This window comes from Sander lucioperca, chromosome 9 (assembly GCF_008315115.2).
Source record: "Sander lucioperca isolate FBNREF2018 chromosome 9, SLUC_FBN_1.2, whole genome shotgun sequence".
NCBI lineage: Eukaryota > Metazoa > Chordata > Actinopteri > Perciformes > Percidae > Sander > Sander lucioperca.
In genome coordinates this window covers 7,323,117-7,349,357 of record NC_050181.1, presented here as the reverse complement: position 1 = coordinate 7,349,357, position 26,241 = coordinate 7,323,117, and the positions used below count along the sequence as shown (strand labels likewise).

The 26,241-nt window shown below is 40.1% G+C and overlaps 1 protein-coding gene across 2 annotated transcripts in view; it reads left to right on the top strand.

Annotated features, from left to right (window-relative positions):
* The window catches only part of colec12 (collectin sub-family member 12), a 33,450-nt gene that overhangs the window by 6,917 nt on the left and 292 nt on the right, over nt 1–26,241 (top strand). Inside the window, exons 3-11 of one of the 2 annotated variants that reach the window (XM_036005544.1) lie at nt 17,405–17,527; nt 20,943–21,029; nt 21,171–22,214; nt 22,688–23,173; nt 23,228–23,329; nt 23,463–23,605; nt 23,752–23,861; nt 24,676–24,818; nt 25,532–26,241. The exon at nt 25,532–26,241 is cut by the window's right edge and continues 292 nt beyond it. In XM_036005544.1, the coding sequence (XP_035861437.1) occupies nt 17,405–17,527; nt 20,943–21,029; nt 21,171–22,214; nt 22,688–23,173; nt 23,228–23,329; nt 23,463–23,605; nt 23,752–23,861; nt 24,676–24,818; nt 25,532–25,551 (2,258 nt within the window). In that variant the 3' untranslated portion in view covers nt 25,552–26,241. Of the gene's footprint in view, nt 1–17,404; nt 17,528–20,942; nt 21,030–21,170; nt 22,215–22,687; nt 23,330–23,462; nt 23,606–23,751; nt 23,862–24,675; nt 24,819–25,531 lie in introns of both variants that reach the window. The other variant, XM_031293976.2, reaches the window with a different exon arrangement.

Genomic DNA, 26,241 nt, shown 5'->3' with positions numbered 1-26,241 from the left:
GTATTGATCTTCTTATCTCAGCAGGAAATAGAGTAAGAGTATTTTCAAATGTTTCAAATGTTGAACTGCTCCCTTCACATGTCATCTGTCTGTGACTTGCAAACATGTCAACATGTGCTGGCAGAGAAATATGTTATACTTCTCGTATGTCCTCAGTACGGAGAGGAATGAGGTCCTTGACTCATTTTGACATCTGCTTTCCACAAGAGGTCTATTATCCCACTGAGAGTATGTCCAAACCTGAGAAGTTGCTGATCCACTTCCTCTATCCATACTGGAAGTTTATTCAGTCCAAAACTATATACTTTGAGAGAGAGAGGTGGAGAGGGAGACATTGTGGGCCTTCAGAGTCTATGCTTGGGCTGTGCTGTGTCAGCAATGTGCCAAGGAAAAAGAGGGAAGAGGGGGATGGAAAAAAAGAGAACAAAATACAACCTCAAGTGGAGAAGATTCAGATTCAAAAAAAGTATTTATTTCTATATTTTACAACTTGGTGTTACTCTGTGCCTTTATTAATATGCTTTATTTTTTCTGATTCAAGGGGGAAGCATTTGTCAACAGTTTTATTTTCGGCTGAGGAGTAGCATTCCTTGCTTGACTTATTTTTAGGAGCACAACAGCAAGTGGTTTTAATTTACGGGGACTTTATTACCAGAAAAGAATGTTTTTGGAATGCCTGCCTGTTACTTACAACCCCCTCCAGGACATGCATGCAGTTCATGTTCTGTCGACCTAATGAAAGATTACTCGCTTGTGTTTTGAATAAAGAGTGGAGTGAGTCGGATGAGAGAGGGAGAAAACATTAAAGGATTACAAAGAAGTAGACTTTAACAACAAGGTAACAAAAAGAGAGACAGATAAAACAACACATAGCACTGCTGGGTTGACTTGTTGATCTTATCCCAGACCTGCAGATCTGCAGGAGCGGTCTGTGACTGGTCAAAAGGATGGTGGGTCAATCCCAGATTGACCAATGACAGGCAGGCGGGAATGCATCCCAGGCACCACACAAATCACTGCGTCCCTGCAGGGGCCAGCGTAGAGCATGCCATGAGGACTTCTGCTGAGAGTGTTGGCGGGGGAATAGGCGTAGGTCAGCTGCAGGTCAGCTTAAAAAACCCTGCACTGAAGAGCAGTCCTTTGCTTAACAAAGCTGACAATGACTCAAATGCAGATGGTGATTAAAATAAGTCTGCTGCAACTCCTCTTACTAGTCAGTAGAGGAATGTGTTCTCACAGTGGAGGCTAAGTGCAAGTCAGCATGTCTTCAGGTAGTATATAACTGTACACGGAGCCAAACATGAGACTGACTGATCAAGAAATATTACTGGAAAAATAATTTTTTTGTATTTCAAAGTTTGTTTTTTCAGTCTTTTATTGCATCCTCAGTTTTTAAAGAGCACAATACCGTTTTTTTATCTCAGTATCCTACAAATTACATTCATCCCAACATATCCTCATACCTAAATAACAGAACACATGACTGTAACACATGACCGCAGTGGCAGTTTTAATCACATGACTGTTCTATTTAACGTAATGGTCGCAGTTTTAAAGACGTAGTTAACGTTGTGAAATGGAACTAGTTAAGTTTAGGCTACAAAATAATCAGGGTTAGGAAAACATCAGGGATTGGTTTAAAATTTGTCATGTAAAAACTGCTAAAATCAGAGTGTAACTACGTCATGGACATACCTACGTCACAGACATACCTACGTCACAGACGAAGTTGGTTAATTTAAAAGTGACCGTAACCGACTTCTGGTTTCACAAGGGACATAAACCCTGGTCTCCTGAGTAAAAGCCTTGTGTTTGTTTAACCCATCCACCAACCCAACCTGTCTTTATATGCGCAGTTTGGCACTGTTATACTTTGTTACCTTGCTTTCTTGTTTGCCTGCGATAATTACTACAGCCACTAGAGGTCGTCGCCTAACGACAATTGTAAATATGGGTCATTATAAGCAGCTTGCACAATCGACCTGAACGTCATTTTCTGGGTGAGGACGGCCTGTTGATCCTAGACAATTCTGTCAGGCATAATTTATGTCTGCTGCCATCATTGGTTACCAATGCAGGAAGTAATGTGCCCTTTATGTACTGAGACCGACAGTAATGGTGCGTTCCCACACACTCCTTTCTCTCACGAGCATGGTCGTTAACGCACACATCAACATATATGTGTCATTAAAGTCATATCGTAGAGAATTGGGGTGTTTTTTACCTCGACAATCCGCTTTTCTCCATTTAGTGTTTTTATTTAGTTGAGTGGAGTAAATAACAAATATGTGTTAGAGTTTGTATATGTGTACATGTGTGGATATCAGGGTGGTGAATGGGCCTGTAGTGCATCTTACTTTCATACAGGAGACCAGAGTATGTGCTCTGTTGCAGACAAACAACTGGTGTTGGGGTTGTTTTCAACCCTAACCATAATTTTAGTAACCTCAACCACCCTAACTCTGCTGTAACCATATATTATCTATACCATACTTTCAGTCCCTAAGCAAAGCCTTTTGGCAACATTTAAATTGACATGAACACATATTGAGATAAACTTACATATAAATACATCTACATAAATCTAAATATGAGAGGAAGGTAGAGGAGGTTACATTTGCAAGAAGCAGCATGGATGCAATGCTCATTATTGGTGTATTCAGATAAGACTGCCAAATAGTTATTATGGAATGCCTGGTATCAAATATTTCATATTTTCATATGCTGTGAGGATGGTATATGGAACAGCTTGAACTACTGCATGGCTCCATTTGCTATCAAGCTGGTGGATCAATGAGCTACAGCTGCATTGACTTCCATCTTATCTTTATAGAAGGCACTTATTAAACACATACAGACATTGATATGCAGACATTAGAGAAGGAGCTCCTATTAACTCAATATGTCAATGAAAAAGGATTTCAGATATAACACATGACAGTTCTGGAGTTGCAGTGGAGAGTAAATGGTTTTATATATAGCCATAGTTGTTTTGACCGAAGTCGGCCTAACCACCTCATCACACTTCTTCAAACCACTCCATGCTACGTGTCCCCGAGGGATACGTTAACATATCATAGGGTGTCTTCTTTCACATAATGGATGTTTGTTAAGCTCTTCTTTCCCAGCAGGTTTTGGCTCAGTCACAAGAATAACACATGCAAGTATTGGAAGTGTCTGACTCCATTTTCTGTCAACAAGTCTCAGATAGGCTGAAAAAGTTCTGCATATGGCTCAGCGTCTGTGTTGCGCTTAGTGAAGGTCTTTTGGCTCCAGAGAGGGCCAACATCAACCTTGTTGCTTTCTCTCTTTAAAAAAACTGCAGAAAGCTAGAATGAAAAATGTGTATTTTTCTTTGTTGTGCTGTGGGTCACAGTGCTACTCACTATCCGACTCTCAGACCCTCCTGCGTTTGTTTCTCTGGCTGTGATTAGGTTGGCCCCATACCAGCACACCACTCACTGTTTTTCTTGTTTATGCTTTAGTACTTATATTTCTGGAGATACTGAAAAATGTCTGCATGTTGTGCAAAGAAGCCAGCCATGTAGAGTTTTTCCGTTGAGCTCTCAAGTGTTTCAGATGACAGTCAGGCATGTGTTTGTATAGTCACATCTGTAAGTCTGCTGCAAAGGAAAATATCAGAACATACTTATAGCAGCTTTTTATGTCTGCAGTGTTAAGTAATGTGGTACAATAGTTCAGTGTTGATTCACCCACATTGAACAAAAACTGACTTCTTCTCACTTACTTCTTGAAGTATAGTAATATATGTAGTTTTGGTGCAATTCTTTATTTATTTTTTACATTGAATAAAAATCCATGCACTGTCAGTGACTTGAATGTTACCTGTGTGTACATGTGTGCAAGATGTTTTATGATGATTACCACACATCTGAAAAAAACAGGGAGGTCTGTGGATTATCCAGATTCAACCTGTTCTCACTCCGAACTTGTAAAATACGGATGTTTGGACAGTGGCTGTCAGCATCTGAAGCGACGAAAAAAGCGCCCTTCGGCGTGTTTGTAGAACGTACCGGGGAGAACAGCATGAACACGGGGTTTAGCGAGTACTATGTAAGGGGGAAATTCCATGTAGGGAGGTTGGTCGGGGTGTTGGCTGGGTCAAACACAGGACTTTCACCCAGGAGACCAGGGTTTGTGTCCCGTGTGTCTTTAACCGTCCCGTTATTGCCGCGTGTCACGGAAGCCACTTTCTTCTTTAACCAGTGTCACGGAAGCGTAAGCCCACCCACGACCTTTTCCTAAAACCGTCCCGTTCCCGCGAGTCACAGAAACGTATACCCAACCACGACCTTTCCCCTAAACTCAACCCATGAGCTTTTCCTTAACCTAACTGCGTCAAAAGGGACGGCAATAGTCCCGACCAAGCGCATTTAGTTAAAGCACGTTATATGACGCTAAAGGAGACTTTTAACGTCAATAACAACGACAAAGGCACCTGACCAAGCGTCCATATTTTACGAGATGGGAGTGAGAATGTGTTGTCAGATTAATTGGGATACTGTTTATGGAAATGGATGTTGTAGTTGAATCTTAAACGTATACAATTTTTCATCAGTCTAATAATCTAACTGAATTGTCCTTTTTCCACAAGTTTGACATTGTGTCATGTTTGCCGTTTTTGATATAATTTTAAGTTGACGTGGTTAGCGATAGCTCGGGGCAGTTATCTTAACATTTGTCATGTAAATTAAGATATGCTGATTGAAGAGAGGTTATTTTTGTACGTTGATTTACAACAAGCTGCATACGGTGTCAGTCACATCCAAGCTATTTGCCATTCTTATGACCATTTCTCTGTCACTATTTTTCTGGCTCTGGCACAGGCGGAGACAACTTATTCTTAGGATTATGATGTGATTAGTTGTTTTTGCAACTGTGGAAACAGCTGTCAATGAGCACAGCAACATATTGATATGACTTAACATTTGGAAATGTGGGCGGCAAATCAGAAGCCTTGAACCAGGCTAATTATTCAATACTTTGAGAGCACAATGTTTTGTACTGGGTAGCCACAAAAATCTCAGAGGTGATATCTCAAAATCGTTAGCAGATGCAATTTAAACAGTCTGCATGACTATAGCACCAGCATAAGTGAGAAAATGTGTTTTTTGTGTGCTTTGGACAATTGGAATACTGCATCTGCAAATCTTAGTTTAATAATACATTACATAACTTTTGACATCAACCATAGTGCAGCTACACTGGCCTGCATGAGCTGGCAGTTAGACCGCCTCTCTGTGGCAGCGTCTTACCCCAAATGTAAAGCAGACTTGGCTGGACAGCTGGCTGGGTCCACACTGTGTGGTTTTATCGGCTTTACTGGGCAATGAAGCTTGAAAGTGTTGTGCGGACAGACTCAGCTCAGGCTGATGATCATCAGGCTGGGTGCTGATTGTTGCTGATTCAGTGTCTTAAGTCCTTCCAAGCCGGGCCCACCCAGCAGGCGTGACCACACGAAAACCCAACTGCACAGATGTTCTGTGGAGTAAACTCCAGTGTTCAACTTGGCACCAAAGCAGCGGTTTTGGGTCCACATGAATGTATGATATATTCTTAACCCGCATGACAAAATATGTCTCAGTTTATTTGTGTTCGTGTTGTTGTGGTGAGGTAGAGATTAGGAAGAGTCTGGCTTTTTGATTGATCTCACTGCGTCTGAATTTTAGATGTCTTCCAAGGCACAGATAGTTCTCTGTGAGGCTTAACTGTAGGAGCCATTATAAATAAAATCTTTCTCCAGACTGTGGTTACAATTATAGATTTGTTTGATATTGATCACACTTCCAAACCATATTTTACAATCAGAATGCTGCATGTTTTTCTTGGTAATAGGAAAATTAGTTGGACAAAAATGGGTTCTTGAGAAATAATGAGATCAGAAGCATAGCACAGTGCTTCTTGGAAGTTACATCCTGTAACTTCTTGCTTTACTACACCGTCTTGTGCACTTTGCCTAACCCTGTAAATGACTTAAACCAGTGATGGAAACCATTTTATATCTAATGTGGGTTTTGTCATTGAAGTGGCCAGTGCTATCTCCCAAGTGGGTTTTGCTATAATAACCATATTTTTTGTGTTGGCAGACTACATCACTCACTGCGCCTTTGGAACCCAATATTAGCTATTAAGGACCTCTCATATTGGAGAGGTGCTTTTCATAATTGAGATTGGGTTTTTGAGCCAAACCTGGTTAACGTGCTTGGTCAGGACCCCTAGGCATCACTATTGACGCTCTGTGTACCCCTTTTGCGTAATTTTTCAACATGCTTGGTTAGGACCCCTTGGCGCTACTTTTTAACGTGCAGGGTAAACCCCTTTATTTAGGGTTAGAGAAAGATCGTGTTGAGGTTTAAAAATGTGAGTTTAAGTCACACGCGGGACAAGGACGGGACAGTCAGGGTTAGGAAAGATCATGGGTGGGGTTACAAAATGTACATTTAAGTGACACCCAGGACAACAACAGGATGTGAACCCCTGTCTCCTGGGTGAAAGGCCTGTGTTGTTTGACCCACCCACCACCCCAACCTGCCTTGGTCTTTAATACTACTCGCTACCGTTGTCGCTCTTTATACTATGTCATCTTACAGCGCCACGGTCGAGCTGCTGCTATGCCCGGTGTGGCCCATGCATACGCTAAAGGGTGTCTTGTGCGTCGGTATCTTACGCTAAGGGCCACTGACCAAGCGTCAGTATTTGATGAGTTGGGAGTAAAAACGCATTGATCTAGTTTATTCCAATGGTAAACATTCTAAGTAACTGTTTACTCTTTGGCTAACTGTTGATGATATGTATGTACTCTTTCTTGTGAATTCTACGTGTATGTTTGTTGTACTCCCTATAGGGACTTAAAGTTGATTTTTCACTGGTGATACTATGTTGTTTCTTCCTGCCGTGATGTACAACATACTATCTGAACAGTTAGTCCATACCTTTGTCAATCCAGGAGGCTTGTTACTTTACTTATTCATTTTTACAATACCTTTAGTCCAACACTTGTTCATGGTAGCCAACTGCTGTCTTCAATCTTTATTAGAAGAGAGTTTGGCTCTCTGCATAGCTATGCACCTACACACATTGTGAGGGCAGAATAACATGTATTGCACATTCTAACAAGTCATAAATTAAAGACGAGAGAAAAGATGCTCATGTGATGTGAGTGTGACTGACATAATTGAAGATCAACCCCCACTTCTCTCTCTCTCTCTCTCTCTCTCTCTCTCTCTCTCTCTCTCTCTCTCTCTCTCTCTCTCTCTCTCTCTCTCTCTCTCTCTGAGGATCACATGGTCCTGTTTTACTTAAAATTACCTCACTGGAACATGAGCAGGAGGAGCCAGGGGGTCTTTAGTTCTCCTCTCAGGCCAATAAAGTTAGTTTATGGCTTCCATGTTTTTCTAAATTCATGGTATGATGGTAATTGAAACGCCTGTTTTGAAGGAGTGCATTTTCTCACTGTAAATGTCCTGCATTTTGGAAATGTAATAATTCAGATGGGGGTGAAAACTTTGCAATGCAAATAATATACATTATTTAGTAGGACATAAAAGTAAGAACTGTTTGGAATTAAATGTGTTACTATTTCCAACCCTCACTCTTCTCAGTCTTAGGCCCTTCAAAGAAGTTATAACAATGTCAGACCTTGGTTTGTTTCATTTGTGTAATAATGGCTTATCAGGCTGGACTGACCATGTTTAGTACAACCACCACATATTTATGTTGCATGGTCTTCTCAGCACAAGACTAAAGATTAAATGGTTCTCATCATTTCTGGTTCAGGCCCAGTTTTATAGCACAGTCATATAAAATAAAAAGTAAAATAATCATTATTTAGAATGACAAGTGATGAGAGAAGTGTAATTATTGAGTTAAAATAAAGCTCACTATAAGTTAATAAGTCCTTAGTGTGTTTGCATAAGTGTAACCTACATACTTGCATATGCCTGCTTTAAAAACATACATTTTTACAGTGTAGTTGCAGGTGCTATTTGAATTGTATTTTACAGCTTTCCTAGGGAATATTAATTCTCAATTACACTAAAACTACATAAAATCCTGCCTGCCAATGCCATCTCAGCTTGCCAGCTCACGGTGGACCTACAACACATTCCTGAAACTTGTGGTAGCAGATGTGACTCCCAACTATTTATCTCCAAATCTCACCATCCACAGTGAGACCAGGAGACACACACAGTAAACCTGGATTTCAGTCTTTGATGGAAACTGCTGACTGAAACACAAAGACTTTTTTGACATCCAATCCTGCCCCATAAAGTATCCTTAATACAGTGGCCCAGCTTTGTTTTTGAGGCACACTTGCGTGCTTTAAAAGTCTGTCTCTTGAGATTACGACATAGGACACATTTGTCACAGTCTGTCTTCTTCTAACCAAGTACAGATGGGATGACAAAACCAGATCTAATCAACTCCATGTTCTCTTCTTCATTGGATCTAAACCCTGTTTTAATAGGCCATCTAACTGTTTCCTCTACCAATAGGCTCTGTTTGTGCTTTTCTAGCACTTTGAAGAAGAAAACAGCAGCCTGCTCATTATAAAAACTTTGCAGAGAAAATGTAATCTTTAAGCATATATAGCATAAAAAGCAGGTGGTGAAAGGCAAGAATATCAAATTTTCTAAAAGCAAATCATATTGAAATTGACCCAGATGTAAAAACTGCAATTTCCAGCAAAGCAAACAATATATAAATTAAGGGACTGGATAAAATTATTGGGGAGGGTAGTTGAATCTAATGCATAATTTTGTAAAAAGCAAGACCCTCCCTGGCATTACAAATTTTTTTGACAGTCCATTCCAGCCACTCTTTTTTTCAATAAGGAGCTGCACAGTAAATGGTTATTACAGCTGCAGAATGGCTGAAATGCCTGTGATTCCACTTAATGAAAATACTGTAAATACGAATTATATCAGATGCTACTAACTAATATGTACTGTATACGATAAGATGTCTGACTGTTCCTCAAATCAGTTACATGATGCCTTAGTTACATAGCTGGCTGTGTTAGGAGACATTCCTTCCAGACAGCTCTTTCAAGAAACCCAACAGCGTTAAATATATATATAAAAAAAAAAACAATCAAAGTAATCTTTGTGATGTAACTTTTTGATTTAAAAAAACAACCTTTCACAATAAATCTCCTAAAAGGAAGAATGTATCTGGGATGAGGAAAAAGTTCAAAAGATCTTCCGATGCTCTCCTAAAGAAATCAGTTACCTTTCCTTCCAATAATTATTAGGGGGGGGTTTTGTACAGTCCCTAAGTAAATTTTTTTGCAGGCCAATATAGACTTAAGGTATGATGGCATGCTGAAGAGGATGTTTTCCAGAGCCGCCAGTCCATATTGTACTATATATCCCAGTATGGTGTTTATCATATAGTCTGTGGCCAAGGCCTTTAAAGACAGTTCAGCTTCAGGCAATGTGTGTTTTTGTGCATGCGTGAGTATTTGTAATGAGGGCATCTCATTCTGTTCAGACATGCAACCAGCATACAGATCTCTGGCGGCTGTAAACCACTGATCTCTTTACTCATCATTGGTATCACAGAGAAGGTTTTTTATAAAAACACCCAAAATAGCACACAGAAGTAAAAAAAAAAAGTAAAAAAAAATAAATTGGCCCGTTATTCTGATGATGCTTGGCATGAAGGGATTATGTATTAAATGTTAGCATGCGTCCTTTGATTTGGCTCCACTGTAACAAGCTCCAGATGTTCTAGAGTACCGGAGCCCAATTTAAAGTGTCATAAACCTGTTAGCAGCGAGTGAAAAAAAAACATGGCCCAGGCTATCTCAGAAATTCAAGGATCCTAATGTCTTAGTAATTTGTCTCAGTGGTAACTTCCCATGTTCGAGAGTGTTTACTTGCTAACATTCCAGTTGGCGACTGTTAATACTGGGGTAGCTATAAGGGCCAAAGGGGGACACCACAACCCCAGCACACCTTGTTAGCTCAGTTATAGGTTCAGCATTGTCTCAAGAATGAAGTCAGAAACACCACTCTCAGTTCTTCAAGCCTAGGTTGCACTATAAGATAGATAAGTACAATTACATCAGTCTTATATGTCTGAATTGCAGTGATTTGCAAAAGAGAAGACCATAAATCAATTAAGTCACTTTATTTACCTAAATTCAAGTGTAGAACATGGACACAGGAAGTAACAAAACTAAACCCTGGAAGTAGCCTGGACCTCAACTTTATGGTAATGAGGAGCATGCAGCTCAAAGCCCCGCATCTCGAAAGTCGCTGCGACGCTACCAGAATGCATTGCCTGGCTGCTTACATAAACAATGAATGGGAAGCGTGAAAATTATGCTTAGTCTTGTTTCATTAATTCACTTTTTTCATGTAAAATACTGAATACTGTGACATGCTCCAAATAATACAAATCCAAGAAGTCAAAATCTCGTTTTGGTTAAATTGCTTAGCGCCCATGTTTCCATTAAGGCCCTGGGGGTCACAAGTTGACATTACATCATTTTAAGGGGTCACAAGCTAAATAGATTGTGAACTACTAGTCTAGAGGATGTTGAAATTCCACTAGAACAAAATGTGAATCAGCTGGTTGTAATTTAAGCCATCATGAATGTGGATCATGTGTACTATTAGATATTTTTGAATGGGTGCTTTCATGGAACATCTTATGCCTAACCATGACAGCAGTATTATATGTTTTACCCACTGAATTACACATTTATTGTAAGTCTTCATTCAAGTGGATTGGAGTTACGAGGGAAATTAACTCTATTTAATTTGTATAACGAATTGTTGTTATTATTGTTTTGTCATTGAAAATTGTATTTCCTCCTCAGTGATCCTCTGTGGTTTGTTTTATATACATTAATCTGTCTACGTGTGTATGTTTATGGTTTATTGAACCCGGTCAGCTACCCAGGCGCCCCAAGTTGAAGCCACTTTTAAACCAAATTGTTTCAGTAAGGCTGATTATGGAAATTATAAACTTTAACTTGAGCCACAATTAGATGTAACTGTAGTTTTGACAGTTTATACATTTGTAGACATATACCACATAGTAGCAGAACCACTTATAAAAAAATATGAAATTAAGAAAAAAATGTGTTCCCTCTCAAAATGTGAGAAAAAAAATGCAGCATTTGGCAGCATTGTAATCCGCAAGACTCCATTCATGTGGCGTAAACAGGCATGGCCTGTCTGTGCGACTACTGGTTTTTGGCTTGTGACCATATTCGGCTGTGGTAGCCACCCAGTTACTGTATATAACATAGTATTAACACTCTGCACAAAGGGTCTTCACACAAAAAGGCTCTAGTCTGTACAGGCTTTCTTTGTGTTGCCATGGAAGTTTCCACTGCCAGCCAGGAGTGAGACAGGGCATGCAGGCAAGTCTAATGGCAGGTACATGGAATAAGGGAATAAGTGTTGAAATTTTTTTTTTCTTTGACTGACTCAGAGTCCAAATGAAATACAGCTGTTATACAGACACCACACTGGACTGCCCCCATAATTCTCTCTCTGCCTCTGTTCTCGTTTTTTGTGAATTAACGTGACAGCCATGGGTGATTTTAGGCCCTTTTTAGGGGGGCTCAACTCCCCTAAATTTAATCTCAGCCCCCCTAAAAATTATAATATTAAACAACTTTTTTTTTTTAAATCAATTTTAGTGCTTCAAGTGAGAGTTTGCAAACTTGTCTGTTAGTGACAAAGGACAAAAAATTACAGGTTCAAAGAGCTTGATTCCCTTTTAATATCCTGTGTCGCTGTCGCCGATGCTATGCACCTGTGACCCAGTCAAGGAAAGGGTTAACAGAAACTTAGTTTTGGCCAATCGGAGGTGGTTGTGCCAGACTCCCGCCTTTGGCAGAGTCTCTATCTAATTTATCAGAGGGAGAGCAGTAGTGTGGTTGTGAAGTTTAACGTTGGTAGTCCCCAGAGAAGAAGTTGGTAATTTCATGGCGCAGATTAGAACCCAAATTGATACGTAAGCAACTAAAATTGCTGAATGTTAGAACATTGTGTTAAATTGGTCGTTATTACTGTGACTTATAGTCAGTGTCAGGTTTAGTTCCATCATAGTGTCAAAAAACGTTAGCTGACGTTGTTGTTCAGTAGCTAGCTCAGAGATTATTGGCTAATGAAATTACTGATTTAGCGGGGGGGGGGTTAACACTTTTGCAAGACATTGTATCTATGTCACGTTCTCATTAGGGGCTGAGCCCCCCTAAAGGTCTGATCCTAGAATCACCCCTGGTGACAGCTAATGACAGAGCTGAACCACAACTGACGATAACTTCTTCTTCGAATGAGTAATTTGTGCAGCTCTTCCACTGGTCAGATAAATTACAGTAGCTGCTCTAGAGATATCTAAATGTTTCTTCAAATAGTCTCTTTGTCAAAAAGGATTTTACCAAGACTACTCAGAGTCTCTGTGAGGATGTACTTCGGCACAGTGGTGCTTTGAGCTAAATGTTAATGTCAACATGCTAACATGCTCACATTGACAATGCTAACTTTCTGATGTTTAGGGTTTATGTTTACTGTGTTCATATCTTAGTTTAGCTTGCTAATATTTACTAACCCTTAATACAAAGTACAGCTGAGGATGGTGGAAATGTCTTGTAGGTATTTGGTCATAAACCAAAGTATTAGACAAATTACATTTTTGACCTGATGATGGCATTAGATGTTAGATGCTAGGGATCACCAAAGCAATTAGAATTCATCCTGAGGGGTACATGAAAGTCTGTACCAAATGTCATGACAATCCTTCTAGTAGATGTTGAGCTATTTTCTTGGATACGTGAAATTTATTACCTGTTGGGGGCGCTAGAGGAAAATTCAAGGGATCACTAAAGTAATTAGGGTTCATCCTCTGGACACCATGAATGTCTTTAGCTAATTTTATGGTAATATTATTCTTAAGCACCCGCATAGCCACCGGTGTGCCCTGATGTTCCTGTGCCATCTAAATAATAGACAGAGATTTCCATGACGTCCGTCCCACCTGTGGATGTATAATAACATCACCCATCTATGCCATGTTGCACCATCTGAGCCGGCGATGGGGGAAGGCCAGACCAGGCTATTGTGCCCGCTCATTTGAACCCCTTGCCAAGTTGCCCGGTGTTGAGTCGCTGACCACCATCTTTGCTGTCATCGTCAAAATCATTTGAAGTTAAAGGCCCTGGCCTGAACGGACTGTACAGCAGATAAAAAGAAAAGTAAGTGTTGAGAAATGTCAGTTTGGACCAAAGTGGTGGACCGACTGACAGACAATCACCCCGAGAGCAAAATTGGTAGCATGGCTAAAAAGTAGTTTTGAGATTAATGCTCATGGGTAGATCATGGGTAGATCAGCCCATAAATGATTGCGTAAATACAAAAACAATGGCCAAAACTGGAGATACATTGTTCTCACTTGACAGTAATAATATGTAAGATACAGTATTCTTCATGTTACCTCTGCTCTTTCTAGGCTTTTCTGGCATGTATTTACCTCTTGGGGATAACCTGGCTGGATTCCATCTTGTTGATTGGGACGTCCTGGCTGCCGTCCAGCTTCTTAAAACTCAACAGGCTCAGCCCCCCCCCCCGCCTGTTCTGTACCATGCCGTTTGGTTTAGCAATGTGTTTTCAGTCAGTTCATGACATGTATGTGTCAGCATGTTTATGTACTGTGGTAGTTTATGCGTAGACAGCAAGAAGTCTCAATGGCCCTTTGGATATTAAACATGACATACTCACTGACTAGTGAGGTACATCATGGGGGGTTGTAACACAAAACTGAGTAAGCAGTACAAGCAAAGAAGAAATTATGGTGACTTTTGGATTTGAAAGCTCTAGTTGATTTTCTTTTATTTTTATTTAATTTTATTTGAAAATATTGTACATGATGCTTTTGATTGTCCAAGACTTTCCTGTAGCATGCTCAGATAGTCATCATCAGGATAATAAACAGTATGAGTTCAGTCTCAGAAATGTTTACTTTACCATGATTACCTTAACATACTTTAACATCCTCTGTGGATGTTATTATGACAAAGCAAGCCATCAAAGAACTACTTGGCTCACATCTAGTATGAATATATAAACCCAGTAGTTTGTTTTCTTTCTGGATTCTATGTAACAGAATACTGCAGCTACCTTAGAAGCATTTGCTTTTTATCATTACTGTGTGCCACATCGCTGTAAGAATTGTTGCTTTAGCAAAATCCCTTAGAGAACAGAAAACACTTCAGTGACAAGCAGTGGGAAAATGTTGCGACCCTGGAAAGAGTTACTGGCTGCTCTTCCCAGAATGAATTTCCATGTTAGTTCAGTGAAAGCATCATTGCTGTAAGAACATGACAATCTGAGTTTGTAACCTGTCTCTGCCAGGTTCTACAGTACAGTATGGGATGGTGGTAACTCAAAAAACCTTAAAGTGTAAGTCCTGACAGTTAAAGCACTTTCATCTTTGGTTATTATTTAACCATCATAGACAAACGTTTCACATTATGTTCAAATAGCTTGAACATCCATGTTCCAAGTCAGAATCCAAAGGTGATGGAGCATTTTCCATTGCTGCCCCCCACTAAGGAACAGATAATTCATTCACTGATTGTCACGTCTTTCCCATCTAGTCCAATTTTTAAATGTCTTAAAAGAGTACTTTATCGATTTAGTATTGCACTCCTATAAGAATGTTTGGATGGGAACAATGGAAAGTTTGCTAAATTGATACAGCAGAACCAGAGATTTGGTCTTTTTTTATTCTAAGCAACTTTTTTTTTTTTAAACCTCAACCTCAAAGACAGAAATTGTCATGTCAAGGTTGCTTTTAAGATTCATGCTCTGTTTTTAATCACACAATCTGACATACAGTTTAGCAAACAATGGTATGTGGGGGCATTATAACTTGAAGAATCTGTTCTTGTGTGTTCATAGTGGGGGGTTTGTAGAAAAGTTTAAGCATGTAGAATGGAAAAAGCCTGAGTGAAAGTGTTTTGACTCTGAAAAAGTATTTGAAACTCAGTGACCCTGAAAGCAGGAGGGGCACACATATGATACTGCCAACATTTTCAAACTCTAATGAACACAGAAATACCACCCCCGCTCTGCTCTTGACCCAGAACCTGCTGACGGTCAGCTGCTTGTTTACACGGTGTGATGTTGTCCTTTAAGCAGCATGTGGTCAGGACCAGTGTGGGGGGATCTCTGGTGGAGCTCTCCACACTGGTTCCCAACATGAGGCTCTGAGCACACATAAGGACAACAGTGGCCTGCATATCCATGTCTGGGTCTAACGCTGGGCCTCTTTGAGGTGATCAAACGTGATGTTTGCACAGATGTACGGGTCCAAAGCCAAGATGCCAATCCCCGGGGTACTGGGGATTCTGGTGGTCCTGGCCCACCCCTGACTGGGAAGGATGGAGCCTGTTGTTGCTACACATTCAGTCCCATCACAAGTGACATGACTTAAAGGGACAGAGACAGGCCTCTGATACTCTGAAGTTATATGAAGATGTCAGTTCCGCTGGGCAATTTGTGTAGCTTCTCCCAGTGGAAACAATAGACCTACCCAAAATGCCAAGGAAACATTTTTTAATTTGAAAGCAATGCATGAATGGTAAAATGATCAGTCAGGTGATCACACAGTTTGTAATCAAACTGCCAGATTAGCCAAGAGGAAACAAAAAACAACTTTATTTTATCTGCTGTACTTGCCATAGTTGTGCACACAGTTTTTTCTGTGCAGTGAGGGATTTTGACATTTCGGGTGTGCTCACTTTTGGTTTAACCTCCAAATAAAGTGGTACAGTAATGAATCTTGCTAAACTCTTGGTTTGTTTACGACTAGTATGATTGTCTGACTGCTTGTGTTTCTTTCTATTTTTAGCAATGTTGTCCTGTTTCAAGATCTCAGCAATACTTGATTTCAATGTTACTATCCGTGTTTCCATTCACATAGTTTCATACAAATTTTGAAGTATTGCATTAGAAAAGCTGGAAGGAAATGACAAAATTCAATAAAACTTCCTCAATTGCGCAAAACATTTTTACGCTTGATTGAAGCGTTTTTTGACTTTATCGAAAAAGAGTTAATTCACTCAATGGAATATGGAAGCGCCTTTGCCAAATAAGTTCTGACGTAGCGAACATTTAACTCACAGGAGTGATCAGCTGTTTCTGCTGTCTGCGTCTTCCCAGATATTCCAATAACGTGTCTTAGTCTCCAAGCAGCATGAAACATGGTCAATACTCATGGACAATAAAATAAAAAATAAAAACTTACCTAATTAAACCAAATTCCTCAAAGACCTCTCTCCTTTTTCTCTCATAGATGGGTAAGGTGGCTAAGGAAACTCGTTTTGTTTCCAGTTAGCAACCTCTGCTTCTTCTACACTGTTTACTGGCAGATTAGAGCCTATAACGCCAACTTCTTATGAAACTACGTTGTAGCGTAGTTTATTCGCTCCAAACCAGTTTGCCAGCCTAATTCACATTTCTTTTTGTTGCTACATTTAAAAAGTTTGCTTAAAATTCTTGACAATGGAACAGAGCTATTGCCAGAAAGAAAATAATACCCATGCAATAAACCATAGTTTTCCTGTAAGTCACATTTTGGATAGCTCAAATCTTAAGACAAGTTTGATATTACAACAATAAAATTGTATTTTAAACAGTTTTGTTTTTGCTCAAGCTATTTATTTTAAAACCTTCCTGTCTGATATAGTGTTACAGGTTTCCAGAAATTCCCCCTTTCTACATAATAGGATTTAAAGAAAGAAAGATCTTTATTGCCTGTTGTGAATATACACCAGCTGCCCTCTCACTCTGCTTGCCAGAGGCTACATGGTCAGTTCCAATGGAGTTAAGTAAACATCCTGTCTATAGCGTAATGTTTAGCATTGTATCACATTATGTTGGTGTTTGTCAGGACGTTTTGTTAAGACTAGTGAACATCTGTGACATGAATGACCAGAGATTTCACTGCACCATGGTTTTAGCTTGGATGGCAACGATAAATGACACACACAAGAGGAATGGCACTGTTTTGTTTTGGTTTCTGTCATATGGCGAACACATGTTCATTGTTTTTTAAGTTTCACACTCAGTCTTGTTATTCATGAGGGCAAATGTTTTCAATTGTTACTTGGCTGAAGAAAGGCACAGTGTGTCCCACTTTAGACACGCAGTACTAAACTTAGTTATAAAATGAAGAAAAATCTCCTTGTGATTTCATTTTTGAATGAAAACCTTTGGTGTATTTTTATTAACTCCCTACTCCAGTTGCACAACATTTAAGTTACTCCTGCTTCTCAACAGTGTGCTTTGTTACTACGATAAGGCAGACTAACTGCATAGTCTACACACATTTGTGACAGAACTTCTGTTGTATATTGCAGGAATTCAGGAGGGTACAGAGTGCACCAAGTGTAAAAATGACTGGGCACTGAGGGCGGCCATTGCACTGCTCTACGTGCTCTGTGCCCTGCTCACCATAGCAGTGGCTGTCCTCGGATACAAAGGTAAGTCTCACAATCAAGCCTTTACATTTAACACAGAATTACTCACATAAGACAACAATAAGTGCAGGTGTAAAACCCATAGTCTCTAGATTCACCTCCACAAGTCCATTTTCTTTAAAAACTACTAGTGTCTAAAGGTTCTTAAAAAGTCATAAAGGCTTAAATTGTGCATGTTTAAGGCATCAATTAGGTATTAGATAGTTATACCAGTCTTTTGTTTGTTTTATAGCCAAATGTTGAACAGATTGCCCTGAAGTTTTGTACATACATTCAAGGTCCCCAGAGGACGTGTCCTACTGACTTTGGTGTTCTGACTTTACAACAACCACCATAATCAAGTCAAAGACTTGAATTTGTCCAAAACAATGGTTTAAGACCAAAAACCTGCAGTAGAAAGTAGCAATTTTGTTAATAATAATAATAATAATAATACATTTATTTTTTTATAGCGCTTTTCTAGACACTCAAAGAGGCTTTACAGTTTTGGTTACAAACAGACAAAGCAAAACAGACTAAACAGACAAGGTACGTAGACAATCTTGTTAGTATGCTAACATGCTAAACTAAGACTGTGACAATGGCAAACATTACCTGTCAAACATCAGCCTATTAACATTGTCATTTTAAGCATGTTTAGCATGCTGCTGTTAGCATTTAGCTCAAAGCACAACTTTCCTAAGTACAGCCTCAAGAGTTGCTAGCGTAGTTGTAGACTATTAGTTTTGTTATCTCGTCTCTTTTGATAAAACAAAAATGTATTTAGCATTAATAGACTAACTTCAAAAGGGTCACCTGGTAGAATTATCAATTCAAGTCTTGATGTTCTTATTTTCAGCATGGAGACATAGATGTTTGTAGATCATTCCCAAATGAATACAGTATATACATGACATATCGAATTTCCCTTTACTTACCTGTACTTCCCCATGTGCAATCTCTCTCTCTGTCTTTCTCTCTGAGGTTTGTTGAAAGTCAAAAGATCATATCACTGCAACAGAATGTAAAACTAAAACCAACCAAGTCAGAGAGTTCAGCTTAAGATTTAGCACTTGAAGAGACTCCCTTGACAGAGTACATTGTTTACTCTCCGCTGAATTGATATCTTTCAGAGATTGGCCAGAGCTAGAGATTAGAAACACAGTTGTTTTGCAACATTGTCCTTACTGCAACCCATTTTTCCCATTTCTCCCTGTTTAAGCCGGGGCAATGATGTTGAATAGAAACAGAAAGGAATTCTTACATCTCAGACGCCATCAATATGGAATGCACTTTGTGTATTGTTCAGTCTTACACATTTGTGGGTTTATCTGTGTTTTAAGCCCCCAACGTCTTCTTCCAGGCAACGCTGCCTGGAAGGCACTAGGATTAGGCAATGGTTATGGTTAGGGTTAGGGTTAAGGTTAGTGTTAGGTGCCTTGAAGTCAACGGTAGCAGTGCTGCCTGGAACGAGACGTTGGGGGCTTAAAACACCATTGAGCCATTTGTGGCCCCAATAAATCATGGAAAACTTATCACTTATCACGTCAAAATATTCTTGAGCAGTGGCCGGGTTAGCTCAGTTGGTAGAGCAGGCACACATATGTAGAGGTGTATTCCTTGATGCAGAAGGTCCAGGGTTTGAGTCCTGCATGTCATCCCCTTCTCTCTCCCCCCGTTCATATCTAGCTGTTCTTTCTAGTAAAGGCTGAAATGCCCCAAAGAAATCTTAAAAAAAAAGAAAAATGTATATATATATATATATATATATATATATATATATATATATATTCGTGAGCAAAAATATTGAAGTCTACTCTACGGGTGCCCTAACCTAGTGAACCATGCAGCTCAACCAACTGACAAAAACTGGATTTATCCAGTGTGGAATGATTTTATTCAAATTATGGTCAACAAGTTAAGATCTGAATCGTGCCCTGTAAGTGCTGTCAGGATTGTTTTGGGTTTCCAGCTTTGGGTCTGTGTTTGCATGGATCCCATGTGATTTTGGTGGTTTGGCTCTAATGTCTACCAGATGACCATGCAGCGACTACACTGGCTTAACAACCCAGAGGAGATTTTATGGCTTGGTAGCAATTTGTTGTCTCATGAACCACAGGTTGACTCACAAATGGCTGGAAGTGTCCAAAATAGTTTGCAAAAACCAGTGAAGGCTGTATTTCTGTGTTGTTGTTTTTCTCTCCTCTGCACCCTTTAAACAGCACATACCGTTTACCAGCAAACATAAATACAGTTTTCTGTACTAATTGACATGTTTCTTAGTCTTGGCCCTCAAAATGACCCATTTTGCTAAAAGTTAAGCATTAATGTGCTGGCCCTCGTGTTGGGTAACTGCCTAAGTATAATAGGCAGCCAATAAGCCTTACTCAAATTAGTGACCTTATATAACTCATAATGCTTTTCCAATTCAGGACGGGGGTGGGGGTGGGGGGGGGGTGGGGGGTGGGGGGGGGGTGGGGTGGGGGGGGAGATAAAAAGGTATGTTAGACACAAGGGAATGCAGGCATTTATGTCACTATTATAAGGGGCAGGTTGCTGTAGCAATATAGTAATCAAGAATAAAAATTTGGGGGTAACAAATAAAGTATTTCAAAGTACAGTACTCAAAAAGATAAAGAAATAAATATTTAAGAAATAGAGGCTCAAGCTGCATATTCACAGCAGTTGACCAACAGCTCTTTGATACTGGGCCCATGTGTTGTTGTTTGTCCCAAGTGCATGTTATTGTTTCGTGTTTTTGACACTTTTGGAATGATAACAGTGAAAGCTAAGGATGTTTTCCAGTGCAGTTTTTAGACGCCCACATACTGACAGAAAACAAACGGTGGAGCAGAGGAGACAGACTCTTGTTGCAGATGTTAGGAGGAGAGAGAAAGTGGAACCAGAGACACAGTGTACTACTGTGGTATTCATCATGTGTTTGACATTGTTTATACTCTTGAAGTGGAATTTGTGAATGTACTCTGAAAATTACATTTGTATTGATCAACAGATTGCCCAGTTACAAAAGAAAACATAGGAAACTTGTACCCTGTTCAACATCCTGCGTTCAGAAATGCTGTTTGAGTTTCCAGTTATTGATTTGAGAGGAATGAATACAGCAGCACCCTCTTCTGTTCACATCAGCTTAGCTTAGCAAAGTCTCTGTTTACACATTAAGGTTTGAGGGGGTTGATCTATAAGTGGTGGAAGAAATATTATTATAATATCTATCTATCTATCTATCTATCTATCTATCTATCTATCTATCTATCTATCTATCTATCTATCTATCTATCTGTCTATGCACTTCCTGTTAGTGTCTTAGAATATGTGATGATTGTATAAGGATTCCTCTTATCAAACAACTTTGCTTTTTCCCCTGTATGTGTATATACTGTACGTATCTATTCACACTTTCTCTTCCCTCTTTTGCCAGTGGTCGAGAGAATGGACAGTGTCACAGAGGGCATGCAGAAATATGGAGGCCAGATCAATGATGTGGAGACCGACTTGAAGAAACTAGGTAAGTCTCATTAACATAAGATTAGATATCAAATATGGATTGTTTTAATCTACAATAGCTGTGAACAAAAATTGAATGCAGTGTTGTTGTTTTTTTTACATTTTCTATTAATATAAATATGTTTGTGTGTCACCTTTTCAGATGATCAGGCAGGAGAGAAGTCAGTTAATGCCACAAGTGACATCAAGACTTTCAAGTCCGATCTGGAGGCATTACAGAAACGACTGAATGATATTGCCCTCAGGGCAACCAGAAACAGGGATGTGCTGGATGAGCTTCAGATCACAGGCGATGACATGCAAAACAGCCATGTCTCCCTGCAGAGATTTATGCAAGGCAATGAGGCCTCGCTGCATGGGGTCAACCAGACCTTGGCCTCCTACAGTGGCATGATTGACAACCTCCAGACAGACACTGCATGGCTCCAGTCAGAGTTACAGGGCCAGGTGAAAGTGCAGAGCCAGACTCAGGTTAGTATCAGTGCACTAAACATTACCCAGTCCCAGCAGCGCAATCAGCTCAGCACGCTGCAGAAGACGGTCGAAGACGCAGGCCAGGCGGTGCAGAAACTGAAGAATGACTATCAGGGTCTGCAGCAGACAGCCAGGCAGACCCGGGCTGACACAGAGTGGCTGAAGGAAAAGGTCCAGAACCTCCAGGTTTTGGCAGCCAATAACTCAGCCCTAGCCCGTTCCAATGGAGAAGCTCTGGATGACTTGGGGGTTCAGCTCAGCACACTAGCCAGCCAGATCCAGAACACCTCCGCTCTCAACGAGGAGCATGGCCAGAGCCTGCATGAGCTGATGGACCACCAGAGAGACCACGATAACACCACATCATCTAAGTTTGATGAGATGGAATCACGGTTAGACAGACATGAGAACGACATGGACCGTGTGACAGGAAACATGAGCTTCGCCACGCAGCTCCTCGGTGCCATCAGCTCCGACCTGAATGGCCTGAGGTCCTGCGCTGAGACAGTGTTGCGACATTCAGACCTGTTACTGGGGCTGAATAGCAGTGTGACAGAGGCCAGTGCAGATAGCAAAGAGCTGCGTGCACAGCAAGATGAGCTGGCAGCCAGGTTGGACAGAGAGGTCAGCAACCTCTCTATGGTGATGGAGGAGATGAAGGTGGTGGACAGCAAGCACTCACAGCTCATCACCAACTTCACCATCCTGCAGGGTAAGAATAGAAGACCTACTTGGTGCGTATCCTGGAAATGGTGAAAAAAATTTATTGGTTTGGTTTTAATTCTGTCATAAACAACATGAACATAACACACTTCTTCAAATGTGAATGTTGTGGCATGCAGATTTAAATAGTATTGTAGGTATTTGTAAAAAAAAAAAAAAAAAAAAAAAAAATGTCATTAACATTTTGTACACCCATTTAAAAAAACTAATAGATTCTCACATCATCTTGTAAACTGCTTTAAATTTTGGTGCCACGTAATTCAAAAGAACCATATATATGAATTTCAACTATGACTAGGATTATACCTCTGTCTGGTCTCTAGTACACTATTAGCAAAATTATATGTAACTGAAAATACCAAAGTACAAGAAATAAATGCAATGTTTTCTTTGTTTTTTATGTTAAGATCTCAACAGCAACAGTACATTCTAACACACTCATCTGCTGGTATTATGTTTCAGGTCCACCAGGTCCAAGGGGCCCCAGGGGTGACAAGGGTCCCCAGGGGCCAGTGGGCCAGTCAGGTCAAAAGGGTGATAAGGGAGACAAAGGGATGCCGGGGTTGGTGGGACCTAAAGGAGAGAAAGGTGCTGCTGGACCACCAGGTGCGACAGGTCCAAAGGGTGCAGCCGGGGCTCGGGGTCTTCCAGGGGCTAAAGGATCAAGAGGGTCTGGAGGTCGACCTGGAAACCCTGGTGAAAAAGGTGACCCTGGGGCACCGGGGATTCCTGGTAGAGATGGACTGTCAGGGTTGCCAGGACCACAAGGCCCACAGGGGCCCAGAGGAGCAGCAGGACCTGCAGGGCTCGAGGGGCCTCGCGGACCTGTTGGACCAATCGGCCCTCCCGGTCCAGCAGGGCTACCAGGGATACCTGCACCTGCCCCTCCGCTTTCAAAGCCCCCTCAGCCCACTCAGCCCGCTAAGGTCCCTGAAGCCCCCAAACCACCTCAACCCCCAAAACCACCTCAACCCCCAAAACCCCCTCAACCCCCCAAACCATCTCAACCCCCCAAACCATCTCAACCCCCCAAACCAGCAGAGGAACCAGAAGGCTCCGTGTCCCAGCAGGTCCAGCTTCCTGACACCAATACTTCAGCGCCTGGTGAGTTAAATGATTACATCAGGGTAGAAAATAGATTTATGGCCCATTCTAAGTACATTTTACAAATCCTGATGCATGTGATTTTACTTATTATATATAGATATTGTAATATTCTGTAAATGATTCATTCCAGGTTGCCCACCTCAGTTCACAAAGTTTGGAGACAGCTGCTATTACTTCTCCTCTGGTCCTCAGAGGCTCAACTTTGACGAGTCCAAGCAGTTTTGTACTAACATGACATCTCTAATGCTCATTATTAACGACAATGAGGAACAGGTAAGTTAAATAAGACCCTGATTTTTACTACATTCACTGACTACAAAGAATGGAACAAACTTAATCTTAAAATCTCAGACTTGTTTTTCTGAACTAATAAAAAATAAATAAATAAAATAAAATATCTTTTTCTCTTCTATCCGTAGCAATTTGTGAGAAACAAAATTGCAGGGAAGGGCTATTTCTGGCTGGGCCTTACTGACAGGGAGGAGGAAAATGTCTGGAAATGGGTGGATGGAACGTTACCTGTTTTCAAGTGAGTTAACCTGATGAAAACAAATGAAATGTATGTGTTTTAGTGATTTCTAACTTGATTCCTTGCTTCATTCTGTTCCGAAACACCAGACCTCTATGAAGATAACAAACACCCAGTCTTGTATAAAGTACTTAAAAGCAATACTGGAGTAAAAGTAGAAATATCTTACCAGAAAATAACTTTGGCAGAAGTTAAAGTCACTTTTTAGAATATTACTTGAGTACAAGTCTTAAAGTATCTGATGTTTATGGTACTTAAGTATCAGAAGTAATTTTCTTATATTAAATATACTCAAAACCTTCATGGCCAAAGGTGTGTAACGTTATCTTCATCACCACTGTCGCCGGGGTGATCATCGTCTGTTACGTTGGCGGCAGAGCCTGCAGCAGGTGCTTCCATGACACTATCAGTCATTATGCTTCCTCTTCTTCTTTAGTTAATTTTTTTTTTGTTTGGCAACAAACACGTCACCAACTAGCATGGAGCATGCATTAACTTGCAATCTAGGAGCAATGATTCGCCAAACCTTTTTTTCCAGTGTGACAAATTTCTTCTGATTTTATTTTGTAGTAATGAGTAACTAAGATGCTTAGGGGAAAATGTAGTGGAGTAAAAGTATACATTTTATTTAGAAAATGTAGTGGAGTGAAAGTAAAAGTTTCCGGAGATACAAATAACGAAGTAAAGTACAGATACGTGAAAATTCTACTTAAGTACAGTAACAAAGTATTTGTACTTCGTTACATTACAATACTGCAAACACCTTATATGATGCTTCAACTTTAATACATATTGTTCATGTTGTTGCTATCAGGAAGTGGAAGCCTGGCCAGCCTGATAACTGGACCCATGGCCACGAAGACGGCGAGGACTGTGCTGGCCTTATCCATAATGCCAACTGGAATGATTTCTACTGCACTGACCGCATCGGTTTCATCTGTGAACGTGCCTCTGACTGTCAGTACCTTCTACAGGATATATCAGATCTTTTTGAATTTTTAAATCTCTTATTTGTGCATGTGTGTGTGCTGCGGATGTGTTTTTAAAGGATTGAGCTTGCTATTCTGTATTTTTCAAATCCCGTGCAAAGACCAGAACATACAATGTGTTAGTTCGACTTCCCTGCTCAGTCTGTGGTACTCAGCCCTAAGTCCACTCAAAGATGTATATCTTTAAAAACGAGTCACAGATATATAATATCCTGAAACCAGCTCAGTTCTGTAGTTTTTAGCAAATAGAACTAAAACAGGAGTAAATTGTGTATGTGTTGGTGACTGTTTTCTGAGGCGGATTAATGCACTTTTGGTGCTCTATTAGTGAGTGCTGGTATTTACAATCACCAGGATGGTGTAAACGGGATTGACTCTAAATAAACTGCAGAGTTCATTGACAACACAATCTCAGCTGAAGGTCCTCTTGCTCTGGAGCTTTTGACCATATAGCAAAAATCTCATCAGGAGAGTTTACTCAGTTGCCATGTAAATGTTCAAACTTTCCATGATTCTGAGCACCTCTTGGCCAAATGTGTGTCTGCATCATTCTATAATAAATGGTTGCAGAATACCCTATTTAGTTATGTTATTGCTGTTGCTATAACTGTTAATGTAGCAGCCTATCATAGAGGTGTTAAAATTAACCTAATGTGTTTTGTTTTGCTGTTTTTTTCACAGTAAAAGTTCCAGTTTTATAGCATCCATTGGAGACAGTGTGAGCTGTCTCTGGGAGAAAGGTGAAGAAGCTGAAGTTGAGGTTGAAGATGCAAGGATAATGAATGACAAGAGGATGATTAGAGGACTCTGATAATGCCAGCTCAGTCAAGCATCACTGAGACTTGGACTGGTCTTTGTCTTAAAGGCACTTTACACACAGAATGGTGCAAAAGACAGAGCATGCAGCACGGGCCCAGCCCACTATTCTATTGATTTATTAGTACCGAAATAAACATGATTTATTTAGACTATAATAAGTCAGAATTTGGGACAGACGCTGTTGTACAGGTGTATCTGTAAATAATATTTCACAAAAGATACATTTTTGGTTGATGACTGAATTTCATATTGTTTTATTTCTTGGCTGCCTTCTCAATCTTTACTCTTACAAAAAAATCTACATCAGAGGATTATGTTATTAATAAAAAGGAACTATTTTTATACTGTCAAATACTTCACATATTCAGAACTGTGATTAGAAATAAGCTCCCAGGAAAATGATGAGCACACATTCATCAGAAAATGACTGCAAACTCAGATAATAAATAGAAATAAAGTTAGCAAATTTCACTTTTCTACAAACTGAAATATCAATGTCTTTTGTTGTTGTTGAGAATAGATGCTCAGTGTGAGCAGTGCTGCTGTTTTATGAAGGACAGTATTTCTTTAGA